Here is a 20,348-nt window from a genome sequence, read left to right on the forward strand (position 1 = left end):
TCTTTAAAGTAATTACTAGACCTTATGTAAATAGGTCGAGTGAAAAAATATTTTCCTTCTCATAGGTTAACCAGAATCACTCAAGAGACACAGAGGACTTACTGTTTTGAAACGTGTTCATTTATGTATCTTTACAACTTTATGTACATTAAATAAAAGCTACATATACAACTCCAGATTCAGACCCATAGAAAACTCAGGTGACCTACAACATTTCTATAAAACTTTTGTTACTACTTCCACCTAATTTTTGCGTCTTCAGCAACATACTCTTTGCCAACAAACAGTTTAGTGTAGTCAAAGTGTATGTCAATTCAGAGTTAAGACTAAGCTTTGTGGGGTAGAGAGTGCAAATCCCCAAGAAATATAAGCCATTACAGTAACACAAAATTAACAAAAATATCAATTCCAAAAACTTATCTTCATAGTTCTTTTTGGTTGAAATTAAGTATATCATCATGGCAGAATTTCTACAATTATTGCTATGTTTGTTGGCAGATGCCAAAGAGTCAGGATCAGTGGCACTGGGTCTGGCTGGAGGCTGTCACTAGTGGTGGCCCCAAGGCTCAGTACTCAGCCCAGTTTTGTTTAACGTGTCACCAGTGACTCGGGGAAGGGGCAGATGCCTCCTCAGCAAGTTCACTGGGGACACAAAGCTGGCAGGAGTGGTGCATACCCCAGAAGGCTTCAAAATGGTCTTCAAAAGGGCTTTGAGAGAGATGGGAGAGAAGAACTGGAAGACTGAGAGATGGGCAGAAAGCTGAAATTCAGCAAAGGCAATTGCAGGGTCCTGCACCTGGAGAAGAATAACCCCCTGCACCAGCACAGGCTGGAGGCCAAACTGCTGGAAAGCAGCTCTGTGGAGAAGGACCTGTGGGTCCTGGTGGAGAACAAGCTGTCCATGAGCCAGCAGTGAGCCCCTGTGGCCAAGGCAGCCAATGGGATCCTGGGGTGCATTGGGAAGAGCAAGGCCAGCAGGTGGAGGAGGTGATCCTGACCCTCTCCTCAGCCCAGGTGAGGCCACATCTGGAGTGCTGTGTCTGGTTCTGGGCTCCTCAGGACAAGAATGACATGGAGATCCTGGAGCAGGTCTGTTGGAGGTCAAAGGAGAGGAATAAGGGACTGGAACATCTCCCTCACGAGGACAGGCTGAGAAAAGAGTTCAGCCTTGAGAAGAGACAACTGAGAGGAAACCTCATTAATGTGTAGAGCTGTCTAATGGGGGGTGTCGAGAGGATGGAGCCAGGCTCTTCTCAGTGATGCCAAGGAACAGGACAAGAGGCAATGGGCAGAGACGGAGGCACTGGAAGATGCACCAAGTGACCAAGCACTGGAACAGATTGCCTGGAGAGGTAATTGTGTGTCCCTCACTGCAGTTATTTAAGAGCCATCTGGACACAATCCTATGTCATGTGCCCTAGGATAACCCTGCTTGAGCCAGGAGGTTGGACCATATGACGCACTTTCAACCTTACTTACTCTGTGATTCTGTAATTCTGTATTCCATTTTTTTCATGCATAAATATACTAGTAAGTCTTTACAGGAGTAAAATTTTCTTAAAAGGCAGAAGACTAAGCATTTATATTCTAAGAAATAAAGAGACATAAAATACTAAAACAAGATTTTTTTAATACTGCCAGCAGCATACAAAGCAACCTGCATATGAGATGAAGTATTACTTCCTAGAAAACAAGGAGTAAAAAAAACCTGCACAAAAAGAAGAGTAATCACAATTCACGTAGATCAGCAGAGCAAAGGGCTGGGGTAGAGAACCTTAGAGGAGTACCTCTCATCATTTATAAACAAATCGTAAAATTCTTTGAAAAGAGATTACCTTCAGAGGCTTTAAGGAAAAAAAAAAAAAAAAAAAAAAGGTTTTGATTTGGAAACCATGTTGTCCTTTTAAACAGTGCCCCCTCCTGTTCAGGAATAAACTATGACTTTCCTAGCGAGAGCATCATGCAGACCATAGAGAAATGGTCACTCCCTTATGATCTGTACATGATTTTCTTTAATCATCCAATTTTCCAGAACTTAAACCGATCTCAACCACAGAGCTACCAAAATATAATATATTTAAACTAGTTCTAGCCAAGCAAAGCCAGCTTGTGAGTGAGAACAGGCAGTTTGGAGCTCAAGTGTGCTCAAAGCAGCAGGAACATTGGGAAATGTCCCAGAGAGCTTCAACACCCTGCAGCACTCACTGCAAAGCTGTATAGATGCAATCAGAGCTGTTTGGATAAGAAATTCAGTTTGCAAATCACAACTTCCAAAATGTCATAAAAAAGACAGCATTTGGCATACCTATATCTAAACTCTTCACCTACATATGACTCTGGACTCACTGAAAAAAATATACTGTATTTCATTTTACTATCACTGTATATGATTTTACTATTTGCAATTGTCCAAAATTTAAAGAGGCAACTCCTCGCAAAAATTATTCCTGTATTAAAGAAAAATGGCTCTATACTGTTTAAGTTATAAAGTAGCATATTTTCTGATTTCTAAGAAATGTGTCTCCTAGATTTTATATTCTGCTACAATGTGACTATTCACCAGAAGCAGTCACCTCCGTATACATTTTATTAACAAAAAGTATTTTATATAATAGAGTTCAGTCTTGAATTTTAAGTTGTATAAGAATGAGAAGTTTTAATGCTTTCAAAATTTCTCACAGAATGTTTCAGCTGTTCTTAAACACAAAACCAGAAAAGGAAGCAGGTTTGTTTTGCTACATTAAAAAACCCACAAATTACAGTGGCTTTCTTAAAACACCAAGAACTTTGGTTTTTTTTAAATGAAGACTTGAAAGAGTGGGAGACCTTTTTGTAATGCCTCTGCTTTTTTTTACTGTTGTTATTTTTTGGCCATCAGAATTGATGAGAAAAGGAGGATAGAAGAAACATACAGTACTAGAACTGAGATTGATTACTTTGTGGTGATACTGTAGCTTAGAGCAAGGAGGGCAAAGTAAATAATAAATGAAAAGTAAGCTGATAACATCTCGATGATAATTTATGTACTAGAAAGAGAAATAATGAAATACATGCAAGTGTTGTTACATTACAGATGGCACATGTGAACCATTCATGGCCACATGACCAGTGTGATATATTCTGAAGACAGTCCAGGCTGATTTGACTCACATCAAGCAGTACAAAACAGTAATTTCTACATAACAGGATTCACAAAAACAGTATCACAAGGAGTACAGCCCTCCAGCATCTGAACCACTTCAACGACCTGGCAAATACCCTAATCCATAAAAGGGTAATGGCTACTGTCACTGTAACCACAAACACAAAATGCCAGGGGGTGCTGAACCAGCCAGTGCTGAGTACACAGGGACAATCACTATTTTTGATACATAGATGCCACTGGTGTTCTTGGCTACCTGGGCACACTGCTGGCTCAAGTTCAGCTGCTGTCAATCAGCATGCTCAGGTCCCTTTCTGCCAGGCAGCTTTCCAGCTGCTCTTCCCCCAGCCTGTAGTTCTGCGAGGAGTGGTTGCAGCCCAAGTGAAGAACCTGGTCCTTCACCTTATTGAACCTCTCACCATTGGCCTTGGCCCATCGATCCAGCCTGGCCAGAACCCTCTACAGAGATCTCTACCCTCCAGCAGAACAACACTCCCTCCCAGCTTGGTGTCATCCTCAAACTTGCTGCAGGTGCACCCAATCCCCATGTCCACATCATCAACAGCTTCATTGAACAGGACTGGCCCCAGTATTGAACCCTGGGAACCCCAGTTATAACTAGCCACAAACTGGATGTGGCACCATTCCCCACCATTCTCTGGGCCCGGCCATCCAGCCAGTTCTTAACACAGCAAACAGTGCTCCTGTCCAAACCATGGGCTGCAGCTTTTCCAGGAGGATGCTGAGGGAGACAGTGTCAAAGGTTTGATGAAGTCCAGGTAAACAGCATCCACAACCTTTCCCCCATCCACTAGGTGGGCACTGGGCATGAAGGAGATCAGGTTGGTCAAACATGACCTGCCTTTCACAAACTGGGCTGGCTGGGCCTGATCCCCTGGCTATCCTGCATATACAATGTAATGCACTCAAGATAATCTGTTCCATAACTTTCCTGGGCACCAAGGTCAGGCTAACTGGCCTGTAGTTCCCTGAATCCTCCTTCTGGCCCTTCTTGTGGATGAGTGCCACATTGATCAACCTCCATTGGTATTGGACCTCCCCAGCTAGCCAGGACTGATGATAAATGATGGAGAGCAGCTTAGTGAGCTCTTCTGCCAGCTCCCTCACTACCCCTCACTCCACAGACTTGTGAGTGACTAACTGGCATAGCAGGTCACAAACTAAATACTCCTGGATTACAAGGGTTCTATTTTGCTCCCCATCTACCAGCTCAGTGAGCTGGTTGATAACCCATCTTTCTGTTGAAGACTGAGGCAAAAGTAGCATTAATTGCTCAGCCTTATCCTTATCCTATATTCCTCTTTACATCCAATAGAGTCTGGAAAGTTTCTTTGGCCATTCTTCTGTTGTCAATGAATTCATAAAAGCACTTTCTATTATCTTTCACAGAGGTGGCCAGATTGAGTTCTAGAAGAATTTTTGTCTTTCTAATTTTCTTGCTATGTGACCTAACAACACCCTTGTACTCTTCCTGAGTTGTCTGCCCCGTCTTCCTAAGGTGATAAACTCCTTTTTTTTCCCTTATGTTCCAGCAAAAGCTCCTTATTCAGTCAGGTCAGTCTTCTTCCCCGACAGCTTGTCTTTTGGCATGCAGCGACAGACTGCTCTTATGCCTTTACAATTTCCCTTTTAAAGTATGTCCAGACTTTCTGGACCCCTTTGATTGTAAGGGCTGTTTCCCAAGGAACTATCTGAACCAGTGTCCTGGACAGGCCAAAGCCCACCTTCCTGAAGTCCAAGGGTGAGGTTTAGTTGACCCTTTCCTTACTTCACCAAGAATCGAATGCTCTATTTTGTCATGGTGACTGTGCCAAAGATTTCATCTGACCACCACATTTCCCAGCAGCCCTTCTCTGTTTGTATAAAGCAGGTCTAGCAGAGCTCCCCCCTTGCTAAGCTTACTTACCAGCTTTGTCAGGAAGTTGTCTTCTACACACTCGAGGAACCTCCTAGACTGCCTCCTCTCCAGTGTGTTGAGTTTCCAGCAGACATCCCACAAAGTTAGTCTCCCACAAGAACAAGGGCTAGCAATTGTGAAACATCAGCCAGATGCTTACAGAATAGTTCATCCATCCCTTCATCCTGTCTGGGTTGTCTATAACAGAGTCCCATCAGGATGTCTGCCTTGTTGGCCTTCCCTGATTCTTACCCATAGATACTCAACCCTGTCATCATCGTCCTTGAGCTCTATACAGTTGAAACACTCCCTAAAATACAGAGCCACTCCATCACCTCTCCTTCCTTGCTTGTCCCTTCTGAAATGCTTGTAGCCATGAATTGCAGCACTTCATTTACATCCCTCATCCCATTTCATTTCCCTGATGGCAGCTACATCACAGCTGTCCTGCTGCACCATGGCCTTCAGCTCCTCCTGTTTGTTACTCACACTGATGTAGATGAACTTCAGCTGGGTTATCAATTTCACTCCTGACACAGGCATGCCACCCAGTCTTATCTCTAGTCAGTCTGGTCTTACCTGTTTCCCCTTTCAAATCAAGTTTAAAGCTCTCTCAATCATCTCTGCCAATTCAAAGGTCTAGAATCCTTTTCATTTAGACAGGCAAACTTCATTTGCCTGCAGCCAGCCTCGAGCTATATAAACTATCCCATAAGGGGAAAAGCCAAAATTGCACCAATGGCACCAGTCTCTAAGCCGTGTGTTGATCAGGGTTCTCCTGTTTCTTTCAGCACTCTTCACTGCTACTGAAAGCACTGAGGAAAACACCACCTCTGCCCTTATCCCTTCAACCAGTCATCCCAATGCCCAGAAGTCATTTTTGGTTGCCCTAGGAGTTGTCACTGCTGACCTGGAAACCAGAATTAGGTAATAATCAAAGGACTGAAACAGTCCAAGGAGTGTTCTAGTAATATCTCTTACTTGGGCCCCAAGGAGGCAGCAGATTTCCCTGTGGGACAAGGCCATTTACTCTGCAGAAATTGAAGGGCAAAGTAGGTTTGTAACTAAGCTTTTAAACCAGTCTAAAAATATCTGTAACTTCTCCTGTTATTTAATTGTATTTTATGGGGCCCTCAGCTCCTCTCAGAAGGGAGTCACCTACAACAATCACTCATCCTTCTTTTTTTAGAGCTGTAGTTGTAATGTGTCTGGTTGAACCCCAGACAGACCTTCTCTATCACTTGCCTGACCTTCGAGTCCCAGAGCTTCATACCTAGTCTCATCTCTCTTCACAAAATAATTAGAAGACAGAAAAGACCCCAAAAAAAACCCAAGCATATTTGAATGCAGCAAAGTCAACCACAGCACAAAATAGTTGGGAATTGTAATATCTAGAATCACATCACAGAGATTTTAGAAATCAATTAGGAATTCTTCTTAAATCAGTTTTCTGCCTGATTGTGTCAAAAAACCCCTCCCTGCATGTCACAGATGTGCATTTGGTCCCACTCTGGTTGCTTCTTTTAATATGCTTAGATTGAGGCTTTGCTATTTCCTGTCTTTAACTCAATGGATTTATGAGCTGATTTTTTTTAAGGGCACTGGAACTTATGTCTTTGTTCCTAAACGATGTATCATCCTTAAATAGACATTGCTTATCACCCGTTGAGTATCCAAGATTTAAACAACCATAATTTGAGATTTCAAGTTGTCTTATGGATGCCTGACAAACATCACTTAGGTCTTTCCTCCCAAACACTTTCAACCTCATGTTTTCATAGTCTATGATTAAGACTTATGTGTTTTCCACTATAGAATATAACTGTAAATTATGCATTACACAAAGCTCTAAACAGCAAGATCATGTGATTTTTGTCCAACTTGTGAAAGCAGAAGCAAGTGACCTACAAGTATAGAGGTGCTGTTTGATCATACAAGTATATGATTAGAAAAGCACAGGCTGACCTGGAGTTGAGTTTGGCAAAAGAAACAAAAGGCAACATGAAAGGATTCTGCAAGCAAACCTGCAGCAGAAGGAAGACTAGGGAAGACATGGACCTATAGCAAAATGAACAATGGCCATGAAGGTGGATTCATTTAATGCTTTTTTGCCTCAATATTTACCAAAAAAAGATGGCTCTCAGGAGTCCTAGATCCCTGAGACTAGAGCAGAAGTCCACAACAAGGAAGAGTTTCCCTGAGTTGAGGGAGCACTTAAAACACATAACACATGCATCCTTGTAGCAGAGGATTGCACAACAATATTTTGTTGTTCACTGGGAAGAGTGTCAAGCAGGCCAAGGGGGTAGATCCTTCCCCTCTCCTCAGCACTGTTGAGGGCACACCTGTAATCCTGTGCCCAGCTCTGGGCTACCCAGGACAAGGCAGACATCGACTTATTGAGGCAAGCACAGAGTCACAAAGTTAATCAAGAGACTGGAGCATCCGGCACAAAATGAGAGGGTGTTGTACCTCACACAGAGTGTTTGGATGTAATTTTAATTATTTTTCATCCTTATGGGCACAGCAACTAAACCAAAAATACAAACCCACTTGACAAATTCCAGTTGTGAGATGTGATATGCACAAGCAAATGTGAAAAACATTGTAGTTACTAGCCACTGACCAACCTAAATAGGTATTTAAACAAAGATTCTCAGCAAGCCCTGAATATAATTGTCTTTCTGCTCTTTTTCAGACATTCACAAAAATATGATAAATACATCACAAAAGACTAAAAACCTATTTGATTTCTATTAAATTACATCCATACCCAGTAACCAAAAAGCCAAAGCCATTTATTCTGCAGAAATTGAAGGGCAAAGTAGGTTTGTAACTAAGCTTTTAAACCAGTCTAAAAATATCTGTAACTTCTGCTGTTATTTAATTGTATTTTAATATCAGACTTTTCATTTTAATGCTTGATTAAGGTTTGAGGGGTGGTTTTTGTTGGAGTTTTTTAAAGCAGTTTTTCAGACTTAAAATTATTTTTATGTGAATATCAGGAACTGCATACATGTGTCTACTTCCTTTTCATTCTTCCCTGCTTTTATAAAGTACATACAACTCTTCTACTGTTTTGGTTACCAAGAAATAGACTGCAAAAAAGTCATTTAAAGCTTCCATGAACAGGTAACTGCACAATTCTGAAAAGAGAGATACTTCAGGGCAGTAAAAAACACTGAGATTACCAGATTTAAAACACACAATATGTAAATTGATTCAGTAAAACTGCTGGGAGAGGGGAGGAAAAAAATCTCAGTTTTCAACTAGTTTAAAGCAAAATCCAAGGAGGCCAGCCCATCCTGGCTCCTTTGAAGTCAATAGGAACGTGTCAGGCTGGCATGGCAAGGATACTGAACTAAGCTGTTGACATGGTTGCTTCCCCAAACATTTTCTATACTTGTTTCTGAATTGGACTCGCTTAAACTCTCAATTTATCTTAACTGACATCAAGGTAACATGCTTCTATACAACCACAGGAGTTCTCTAACACTTTGACTGAAATAAAGGAAATAATGAACACAAAGAATTGAAAATCAAATACCTGTTATTGAACAGTACACTATGTGAGGAGCAATCTTTTTAATGTCTTCATAGCCTAGACCCATTTCAGCCAGCTTCCCAGGGACAAAGTTTTCCACAAAAACATCAGATACTGCTGCAAGCTTTAGAAAAGAAAAGGACAAATAAAATCTGTTAATTAGCCCCCAAAAGTTGAATAAATTCTTATGTAACTTAATTTTTAAATCTTGCTAATCCAATGTTCCTGATAAAAGAAAATAGACAAGCCTATAGAGATATTTTTTTGCTTGTCAGACTTTGCATTTCTGCAAACTACATATTAGAGATGCTGCATATTTAGAAATAAGACTGCCAAAATCCTAAAGTGATTAGACATCAGTATCAATATCACATCAATTTTCTAAGGTTTGACAATAGTTTACAGAATGATATTCACATACATTCTTTCTACCCCCTTTTTCTCAAGAAATGTGAAGTGATATATCTCCATTATTCATGTTTTCTCCATAATTGAAAATAATTTAAAAATTATTTTTCATTTTCAAATAATTTATTACAATTACCATAACAAGGCCATATATACAACTTCCTATGTAGAAGTAGAATATGGAGCCAAACAACACTTAGAATTAAAAAATTAAAATTAAGATCTGAAAGTCACATTAAATACAACAGTGCTGTCAAGCTCTGCAATATTACTTTTTTCATTGCTTTCAAAAGAATCACCTAGTCCAAAAATCTATTGATGTTAAGATTAACATATACCCTTGATTTGCTTTAAATTCCATCCTCTCTTATAAAAATTATAAGCAGATACACATAAGCAGATTTCAATAAGACTAACAGAAGTGACTCCTGAAGCATGAGAACTACATGTTAAAAGACAGATGTATGCCTTGAGGGACTTACAGGCTTTCTGCCTGGTAAATTGTGTGGGGGGGGAGGGTGTGTGTGAGTGCACAGGAATTTAAGAAATGATCCCTGACAGGTACACATGTTTGTGCACTCATTTTTAAGCACAACTGATGTATTAATTCCTTAATGCTATCTGCAGCCCATCAAGGAGTCTCAGTCTCTGAAACTGCCATGTCACTGTCTAATTAAATATACAGCGTGTCAGACAAGCTTCTATAATCTAGTGTCATCATAAGAGAAATTCCAATGCCTTTATGAAAGATCAAATGAAGGAGGTTTTATTTTCTATTAAAATCCATCACAGTTCATATATAAACGCTTTTTAAACTGGCAATGCTACAGCTTTAGCCTAATTCATTCAAGAGATGAAATCGGTTACAACTTCTGTATTGCTTTCACTATAATTTTATAATCTATGGAAATTACAGTGATTGGGTGGGCTAAAACAATTGAAAGTTGTTGTCCATGTTATATTGAAGAACTACCATCTCCTACAAGCCACTGAGGAAGAAAACATGACACACAGTACTGTAACATGAAAAGAACCTTACTTCTGGACAGGGCAACATATGTGGAATGACAAAAGTGCTAAGTGAGGACATAATGACTCGGGCCCAGTTTAGCAGGGTATATGCTCTCAGAGAAAGGAGTTTCCAAGACACATTACAAGTGCTGTACCAGCTCTGCACCTAAATCATCATTTTTTATTGGAAATTGTTTTTATTGTATAAAGGCAGCAGGCTACGTGTAATACTGATGCTCACTGAACCAACAATTCTGCCTTTGTGGAAAACTGGATGCATAGTCTGATCCAAACAAACTATATGTTCTTAAAACACACAGAGATTTTCAGCCTCAATGGGGTTTTAAGTCCACTTAAAACTAAAATTTCATACTTCATGCCCTAAAATTCCTCTAAACATCTCTTGTATTTTAACACCTTCTAGCAGAGCAATACAACACAGATCTGACTTGGAGTACTAACTATTCCAGAGAGGACACTGATAGGCTCAACATCTATGCCTCAGGAAATAATAAACAGCACAGTTCATGCCAAAGTAGTCACTAGGTTGAATAACAAATAATGACGCTACTAACTTCATAATGGAAACCATGCATACCTTTTGGAAGTTTTGGTTGGTTTTTTTTTTTGGTTTGTTTGTTTGGGTATTTTTTTGTGTTTTGTGTGTTTTGGTTTTTATAAGAACTCTACAAAGAAGAATCTGCATATGCACACATATAAACAAATCCATATATACATAAATACATATGTAAGTAGCTTGCTTTATCAAATAAGAGAGCAATGCATGGGACACATTGATCTATCAGCTAAAAATAGTGGAAGAGAAGTGTTATCAGCTCCCAGCCAATTCAAGTCCCAAGTTCTTCATTAACAAAAAAAATTTTAAAGTTCATTAGTTAAGGCTAAATAATTCAGAGGAGAGAAGTATGCTCAAGGTTCTTAAAATGAGTTTCTGACAATAAGTGATAAATAATGTTCTAAAGAGATACTAGAAAAAGATATCAGAGCATGGCACTGGTACATATACAATCACTGAAGAGAAAAAAATAATTTTCATTCAGGAAGACAGATAAATATTTGGAAGGCAGTTACTAGTCAGCCAAAAACTCTGGAAGGGAAGAAAGGGCTACAAGTGGCATTGAATATAGAAATAAAGAAGACATAGGAATAATTTTGTGGAAACCAAGTAATCATATATGAAAGAACAGACTCTTGAAAAAATATTTTGTAGTGCTGTGCCAAAGGATGCAAGGCAGCCAGGACTCCTGATTAATAAATTTCTTCAGCTCACTTGATACTACTGACTAGTTATCAAGTCTGTGCTTTTGTCATATACCTGAAGACTCTCTACTCCTGTTTCTAACATGATTCTAAATTGAGAATTACCCTCTTCCACCTGTACAAAATATATGTGGGAAATAAAACCTATTCTAATCACGATACCTTCCTTAATAAAGGTAAAAAATTATAACCTTACTACATTTCTTTGTAGCTTTTACACTGGTGACACAACTCATATTTATGTATGAGTAAGCAATGTCACAAACTTCAATTTATAATTTTCACCATGTACTTTGAAGACATGGGCACTACTAGTCATAGTAACAAATACAATGCTGAATAATGCCCAACTCTATACAGCTCTGTCCTGATGATAGGAGACAATTGAAAACTGTTATAAATACCTTCCCTTTACACATACTTTTTGACAAAACTCCAAACAGAAGTTCCATTTGAGATTAATAATGGAATGTCAAGGCCTCTGCATGAAATGTTTTCAAAATATATCACTCAAAATCAAGCAGAATGATGAACAACTCCACAAGTGACAAACAGAGCCTTATCAGTTCTCAATGTTGCTATATCACAGATAGGGATGGCACTGATTTAAGGATCAGAAAGCTATAGTGGTTATTAAAGCAACTTGTAAAAAGGATAGAAAATACAAGAAATTACTTTGTCACAGGCAGTCTCCTCGTTTTTACAGCTAGTGTGGTCAATATTTAACAGGTGATGCCATTTTTTCCTCCACCTCATCTTGACTCATAGGTCCAGCTGCTTTTAGCTCTTCAAACACCTTCAGCCCACACATGTAGAATCAGTGGACACTGAGTAGTTCTCTTTCACCAATTTTAAAGGTCAAATAATAAATCAGTCTTTTTCCATGAGAGGAACAATTTTTATAGCACTTAATTAGAATATGACTAGTTTATCAAAAAAGACGTCTGTGTTATACCATGCAGAATTTTTCCAAATGAAAATTTCTACTTCGAAATTTTTTGATGATAAATATACAGCTCCATAATAAATCAACAATGAATGGCTCTGTTCTGCAAAAAGAAAAGGCACTGTAGAATCCCATGGCTTATAATCTCCAAAGATTTACATAGCTAACAAATCAAAAGCATCAGAAAACTTAATCTAATTCCATTTTATTCAATATTCCCAACAAAAAAATACTACCAGACAAATTCCACCTCCTGCATGGCACAGAGTGTCACCATGAAAAAGGGATTGGAACTGATACTGAAACAAACAGTAACAGAAGTCAGCTGCTACTACTGCAAGGCTTAAAACACACCACTAGCGAGTAGCAGATCTTACATTTCTCAACAAATAATAAATAAAGGGATGACAAAACACAAGTTTGACAATATGTGAAATTTGATGCTTTTATTACTTTTAAATAGAGCAATAGATCACCTTAAAAGGTCTTGAAGTCAAATACTGAAAAAGAAACAAATACTAAGTTTCACCTACAGGACAATGTTTTTCAGGAAGAGGTACAGACACTGAAGTCAAGAAAACACCGTAACATTAAAAAAACTGTTTACTGGAGTGAAGCATCTCCTCTTAACTTCTCACTTACTTCATCTGATCAGTCCATCTTGAATCTTTCTAATGCAGTAGTACAGCAAGGCCAGTAGTACAGCAGCAGTAACAGGAAAGGAATAGGTTATTAGACCATTTCCTTACAATATTTCATTTGAAGATTTTGGTGACATTTTCATGTAAATTTAAATCTAAAGTCATTACAAGTTACACTGAATACTGAGTCCAAAAGCACAGAGTACAGAAGCTATATACTGTAATTTACAAAATTCACTGCATACACAGATTTTTCAAATTATCAAATTAATACTTGAAATGCAAAGTTTAATCCTTATTACTTGGGATCACAACATTACAAAATAAGGACACCTCGCATGCTATCAAAACCTACCTCTTTGATTAGCTTTACTCCTTTTGAATCCTTCATGTTGATGGCTATACTCTGGGGATTAAAAATAAATTCAACAGTAATTTATGTGAAAAATTATGTGAATGAGATTAACTACCTATTATAAACATAACCAATAATCAAATTTTAAACTATAGCTAATTTGAATAAATAAATTTTAACACATAGCCCACATCCTCCTGCAAAAAAAAAAAAAAAAATTCTCAGCAAAGCAAGCTGAACTATATCAGGCACCAAAACCAATCTGACAGATGTGCAGCCTGTTCACTCTATATCTACACAGGATCCACTACCACAAGTACACAGTTAAACAGTTCTAGGGGAGACCAGAAACATTTGTTTCAATGGTAGCAAGCCATTCAACAATTCAGGTATGTCATGAAACTTCATGTAAATCCCAAAGTTTCAAAAGCTAGATTTAGCCAGCCTCACTGTGGCATAATGGCAGCACTCTTCCTGCCAGCTGACACAGGTCAACTGAGCTGATGCCCCTGAAAAAAATGATCACTCAAATAAAATACCCCTTGCTTTCAGCAGGTTCCATTTTCAGTTAATTCCTGCTTTCTCATTTTACCTCAGCTGCCCACAGAACCGTACTAGAGATTTGCAACCTTTTTTGTTCTAAAAACTTTTGGGTTTTCTCTTGAAATTTATTCATCGTGACATTAGGTCAATGTAAATATTGCTCCATTATATACATTAAAAATCAAACTAAGAAGTGTTATATATTCAGTTATAATTAGAGAAAACATAGGCTCCTGTTCAGTTCCACGTCCAATTTACCTTTTTATTTCTATTGACACTGAGAAAATAAACACTTTCTGTCCCAGCAAAAGGTGGGCCCCAGGCTCTTGTGTCATCACCAGCTCCTGAAAGAAATACCATCACATATTCACAATTGCCCAATATCACACACCCAACAAATAAGAATAAAAAGCTTTCCTCCAATATCACATTTAAGTAAGCTAAGCTTCATCTAGCAGACAGGACAAATATTAGGGGTTTTTTTGGATATTTATATTAAAAACCACCTAAAAGTGAATGCAATTAAGCAAAGTGAACAAAGTTTTTGCTAGTGCTGGGATTCCATTTAGTCTTTGAAATACTAATACAGGCACACACCAGTGTGTGTGTATTTACAGGTTTTTTGACTGTTTTTCACTTGTGGGTTGTTTTCTTGGGGAGCCTGGGGAAAGGGGAATTGGAGGTTTTTTGGTAGTTTGTTTTAACTTAAAGTAGAGCTACAATGCAATTCTTTTAGTCAATCCTGAAGAATTTAGTAGAGGCTCTTGCCTGCACCAAATCACACAGTTCATCTGGTCAGTAATCTATTCCTGAAAACACTCCAGGCACAACATCAAGATACCACTGACAGACATCAGCTGATTAAGTTGCATGCTACACAACACCAACTAAAACAAGCACTTGCTATTGCTGGTGCAGGGCCTCACCTCCAGCTCTTCCAGAAATCCTGCCATAAATGTGCTGCACACACTGATATCATAGTATAATTTATGCTTAATTTCCGATTTTAACATTTCTAAACATCATGAAGACTAGCAATCTATTTTAAATAGAATTAAAGCTAAATTCAAATTCAGATAGAATCACTGTCCTGAGTATTAGCAAGCACGTGCATTCCTGTATCTATTTCAACATCTAGACTTCATCTCCTTGTTAACTTCACATAAGTGAAAACTTTCCTTAGTGAGGCAGCAAGGAAGTCTGATACTGGCATAGAAACAGAAATAAGATGAAGAACCTTAGGTGTCATTACACAGCCACTGTCATAATTATGTTATACACTATAGTAACACAAAAGTCTACAGTCATTTAAGATCTACAGTGACAGAAGTTATGCAAACATATAAATTGCTTATCAGCATTTGTACTGCTTAATATCTCAAAAGAATATTTTGCTTCAAGCAGGATGCTTAGGCAGGCAGGGGCAATCCCTTCTCTGTGTGAGTACTTTAAGTGATTTAAAGCAAAATATTTCAGTAATACTTTCCATGTAGAACACTTGTGGGGCTACTGTTCTTTTTGGATTAATACTCCTGTGAAAATAGACATCCTCTCACAGAAAGAGAGGATTACTCACATTCTGAAATGTTTGAAATTTAGAATTCTGATGCTGCCCTTCTCCTTTGATTGCAAACAGTGCAATGCTCCAAAACCATTACTTCATACTTAATTGCTGGCATTGCTCTGTTCTTACTACCTAGATGTTTGGAATACCACCAGTGTCAGTCGAATCTGACATAAAAAATTGATGTACCTTTGCCTGGTCACAAAAGTGAAAATCTTTATAATAATGGTCAGTAAATAAGGATGACCTATAGAATGACGTGGCAAAACCTTTTTCAGAAATTTAGTGTTTCATTAAATGCTCAAATGTTCAATAGTTCCCTATTAGAAACAAAGAGAATGCAGTACGTTTTGTATCTCAATTTATGTTATAAATTATTATAAACTGGTACGTTATAAAATATGGGGAGTGTAATATTGTTTAGCATCTCAATTATTTTCACCAACTAGTTTCAAAACTAGAAATAACAAAAGACAGGAACTTAAAATATGGAAACTTAAAGGAAAAAATACATTACATAGTGTGCAGCTGCTATGGCATAATTACCTCAAAAGTGTAATGATGCATGAAACTTAGAGCCAAGTGAGGGGATTATTTCTAAAAAAGACCCAAATGTCATGCAATATGCTATTCTTCTTATACAGTCTTAGAAACTAAAAAGTGTAGTAATACCATAAAAATAAAGCATTTTTTTTTACCATTACCCAATCTTTAGCAACTCTTTGGATAAGAAGTACATGTGCTGAGTGGAAGAAGAAAACATTTGTGTTTAGTTAAAAATACACAGAATTAGAAGCTAATTACCCTATGTCCTTTATACATACACATATACATATATATATATATATATATATATATATATACACTTAATATCCAGTTCTTATCATATATAAAATAAACAAATAAAAATCTTACCTGGTCTTTCCACTTTGATAACTTCAGCCCCTAGATCTCCCAAATTCATTGTGGCAAATGGTCCTGCAAGAACCCTTAAATATGAGGAAAAAATACTGTTCTCTTAGTTTTTCCAACAAGAATATTTGCATTTAGACACACTGTTACAAATGGCAGACAAAACACAAACCTTGTTAAATCAAGAATTTTCACACCATCCAATGGCTTTACATTACTAGCACCTGACAGGAAAAAAAAATAGTGACTTAGAATTTAAAATAAACAAATATATTGTTTTTATGACACCATCCTCCCTCATCTCCCTACCCTCGTAAATGATAATAAAGCTTTCAGAAAAAGCTGGTTATTAGGTGCATACTACATTAGTAAAGTCTTTCAAAGCTGGAAAACCTTATGTATGACATTTCAGAACATTTTCTAACTCCCTAGGAAATCTAAAAGAAAGCTACTTTAGTGATATTTTATATATGCCTTCCACAAACAAACAGCTTTTACAGACTAATCTGAAGAAAGATACAACAAAAGCATTGTAGCAAGCAACATCAGAATGATACAAGCTAAGAGTACCAGACCACTGGGATGCATAGTAGAACTCACAAAGTATTTTAACCTGTGTACACCTATCCACTTGCATCACACTCACAAAAATAGAATATCCCCATTACAAAACTTAAGGAAGAATATACGAGCCAAGGAAATACTCTTTCAATGGCAGCTGCATGTACGAGATAATTATTAAGAAATCACAATGCTTTCTTCCTCTCTCTCATCTTTTCCAATCTGACCAGGTCTAAGAAACAACAGTAATGGCAATAATCATCACAGACACAGAAAATAACCTCACAGTTAGACCACAGGTTTGCCAACTATTTCTTTAGTAGCCCTGGGTTATTTTCTTCTCCCTCAGTCTTTAATTGTAGGCTAGGGATGCAAACACTTCATTACCCTGTGTGGACGATCATTCAGTTACTGTTTGGAAGGTGGTCTCATATCACACACAAAACAAAAACACCACTAAAATGACACATACCAGCTTGTGGCAAACATCTCTATTTGGCACTTGTCCTGGTAAGAGAAAGGTGTAAAACCCGTGGCAGAGGGTAACAGAGTGGGAATCAAACAAAGTGTAGTTATACCATAAGAATTAAAGCCTGCAGGGCAGTGTGGTGCATCTCCCATATCATGCCAAAGTGCAGCAGTACATGCCTGTATCACCTGCTCCACATTTCCTCCATTAGACCTGAACCACCCTTCAGCCATTCTCATAACTCTCCTTCCTACATATGGGAAGAAGGAGATTTATATCAAGAGATTAAAAAAACCCTACTGACAAGCAGCAGTAGAAATTCAAGGCTTCTGCTAAAAATTTTTCATTAACTGTCCTCAATGAGGACATTTGCATCTCATTGTTCATCTTTAAGAAGTTTTCCTCCATTATTACCACTTATTCCAGGGAGATTTCCATTTAAAAGGTTTTGTGCTTTAATACAATATGCAGACCAAGCAGCATGTTGAAAACATGCACATCTAGGAATGGTCATGTGTTTTGCACTTTCAAAGCCTTTAAGAAAATCTCAGTCTGCTACTTCTCTTCAGTGTTCCACACCTCCACGAGTTCCAGACATTGGAAAACAGTTGTGGCAGACACGACAGACCCTTCAGTATAACTTCGGGTTATCAAGCTGGGTGCACAATTTCAAAATTGTGCTCCACAAAACCACTACTCTTTTTTCCAAAAATATGTAAAAAGCTTTACTGAAGCTCCCCAAAAATTCAAATTATGTCATTTCAGTTTAAAAATGTCCACCTTCCTCTATTATTTCCACACCTTTTAGAGCTGCACTTAACAGCTCATCTATTCTCATCCTGAGACAATATTTAGGGCTACTTACAGATATACCACCAGAACAACAGCAACTTTTCAGAGCCTACAGATTCTCTATCTGCAGCCAAGTTGTAGGAATCCGTAAAGGTATTTCTCAAAAAAGCCTGTAAAATGTTAAGATTAGGCCATAAATATGTATTTATGCATAACTAAAACTGATGAACCCTTACTAATTATCATATCACTCATATTATGGCATCATCTAACACTCCATTCAGGGCTTAGGACTCTTCCATAGCTGCAATAGAATAGAAGAGCACAACTGTTGTTCTGAAGACAAACAGACCATAACATAACACAGACCAAAAACAATCATAAATTGTGGTTTGTTTTTTTTTTTTTTAATGCCGGTAAATAACAGATATTCATGATGATGAAGAAATGCAAGAAAGAAAACAGATCAAAAGTTTGTTTTTAAAAATTGAGGAACAGACCTGCTAGTCTCTTCAGAATAGAACAGAGATGTTCACAAAAAAAATTTAAAAAAAGAAATATATATGAGCTAGATTATATATGCAGCGTGACACTAATTTGCTGAAATAAGTGCAATAGAAAGCCATTTGACATCAGCAGTTCTGGTACATGAATACTGAATAAGGGAGTGCTATCTATTGGAGGAACAGAAAGAAACAAAAACACATCATAAACAAACATGAGATCAGAACTAATCAGCATTAACTAGAAACATCTCCTGGGTTTTTTACTTTCACCACTAGCTTCCTAAGCAGGCACATACCCTAAAAACTTAGACTTTGCTGGAATTCCGACTCAACAGTCTAAATTTTCTAAAATTCACTCACATTTTCTCTTGTAATTTTGCTTTTATTTATACCTTTAACTTGATGACTGAATGAAAAATCACTCTCCCAGCTCTAACTATATCCTCTGTGTAAACTCCATTCCCATGATGCTTGAATTTATTGTGAATTAGAATGTCATATGTATCTTTTATAAATAACTTCGTTTAAGAATAAATAGATGTGCTCACTTTCAAGATGATTTACACACTTTAGTTAAGCTCAATAGCTTGTCCCAAGGTTGGCCTAGCCCAACAATACAAATAAGCAACCAAAAGAGAGATCGTTCCATAGAACAGAAATTAATTATTGTGTCATATTCCAAAAAGACTTCCTTTATACTTGTGACAGAAGAGGACACCTAGAAGAGATCCAATTCATTTTCCCAACAATGCAAATTAACAGATCCCATTCCAATTACTTTCAATTCCAGAAGACATGACTGCTCAAGTCTATTGTGTCTACTTTGACTGCACAATTAGTATTTTTTCACTTTATCCATGCAGTAAGTTATAATCCAGTCCATCACTAACGTGGACTAATTCACAGTCAGTGTTTACACTCCAGCCCGGCACACACTTGGCACGTCCATAGTGAGAGGCAGAACTGCAGACGTTCACTGATTCTAGTGCCACCAACGCTGTTGCTACTATTTTTCTATGTGATTTAATACCAGAGAAACTTGAAGCCAGAGGACGATCACTTTGTTGCAGCTTGGGTTTATTTCATTTCATATAAAAGCACAGCTGTAGGTAGCTAGACGTTGGTACCCCTACAGAAAGACGGGGCCTGGAGCACGGCATGCCATTAGCCGAGGCTGCCTGGGCAGCCGACACGCTCCGTGTCCCCAGCGCTCCTGCGGGCAAAGTCCGAGCCCCCGAGGCTGCCCGGGGGCTGCGCTGGACGCAGCACGGCCGGGCTGGTCCCCGCTCCGGGACCCGTGGCAGGAATCTCCCGCAGGTGTTCCACGCCCGCCCCCACAGCCGAGCGGCTGCGACCCCCGCCCCAGCGACACCAGAGCCCGGCGGGATCGCACGGACAGAGGGGCCCGACGCGGCGGGACAGGGGAGGCAAAGGAGGAGGAGGAGGAGGAGGAGGGCGCGGCACGGCTCGGTACCTGCCGGGGGAGCGGCTCCGCTCCGCGCCCCGCCGCCGCTGCCCGGGGAAGGGGAGGCAGAGGCGGCGCTCAGGGCTCTGGCGCTGCCGCCGGCTGAGCTCCTCCAGAGCCCTCCGCAACATCCGCTGCTTCTTCCCAGCCCGGCGCGCAGCATCCCCGCCACTCGAGACAGCTCCGAGCGCTCGGCGCAGGCGCCGCCGCCACCGCCCCCTTCCCGTCCCGCTCCCGGACAGCCTGGGATCTCCCGGGACGGCGGGCGCGCACGCGCGGGCGGCCCCGAG

At 39.0% G+C, this 20,348-nt stretch overlaps 1 protein-coding gene across 6 annotated transcripts in view; it reads right to left on the bottom strand.

Annotated features, from left to right (window-relative positions):
• SUGCT (succinyl-CoA:glutarate-CoA transferase) overlaps nt 1-20,263 on the bottom strand; it is a 317,360-nt gene extending 297,097 nt beyond the window's left edge. For 4 of the 6 annotated variants that reach the window (XM_088167705.1, XM_014883473.2, XM_088167694.1 and 1 more), the window contains exons 1-6: nt 20,068-20,263; nt 16,438-16,489; nt 16,269-16,342; nt 14,048-14,133; nt 13,247-13,297; nt 8,608-8,728 (exon numbers count right to left, since the gene is read on the bottom strand). In XM_088167705.1, coding sequence (XP_088023831.1) covers nt 8,608-8,728; nt 13,247-13,297; nt 14,048-14,133; nt 16,269-16,342; nt 16,438-16,489; nt 20,068-20,221 — 538 coding nt within the window. In that variant the 5' untranslated portion in view covers nt 20,222-20,263. Of the gene's footprint in view, nt 1-8,607; nt 8,729-13,246; nt 13,298-14,047; nt 14,134-16,268; nt 16,343-16,437; nt 16,490-17,404; nt 18,072-18,160; nt 18,258-20,067 lie in introns of those variants that run through there. The other 2 variants (XM_088167721.1, XM_088167685.1) reach the window with 2 other exon arrangements.
• Nucleotides 20,264-20,348: the final 85 nt, after the last annotated feature.

Source organism: Sturnus vulgaris, chromosome 1 (assembly GCF_052056855.1).
Source record: "Sturnus vulgaris isolate bStuVul1 chromosome 1, bStuVul1.hap1, whole genome shotgun sequence".
NCBI classification, from domain to species: Eukaryota; Metazoa; Chordata; class Aves; order Passeriformes; family Sturnidae; genus Sturnus; species Sturnus vulgaris.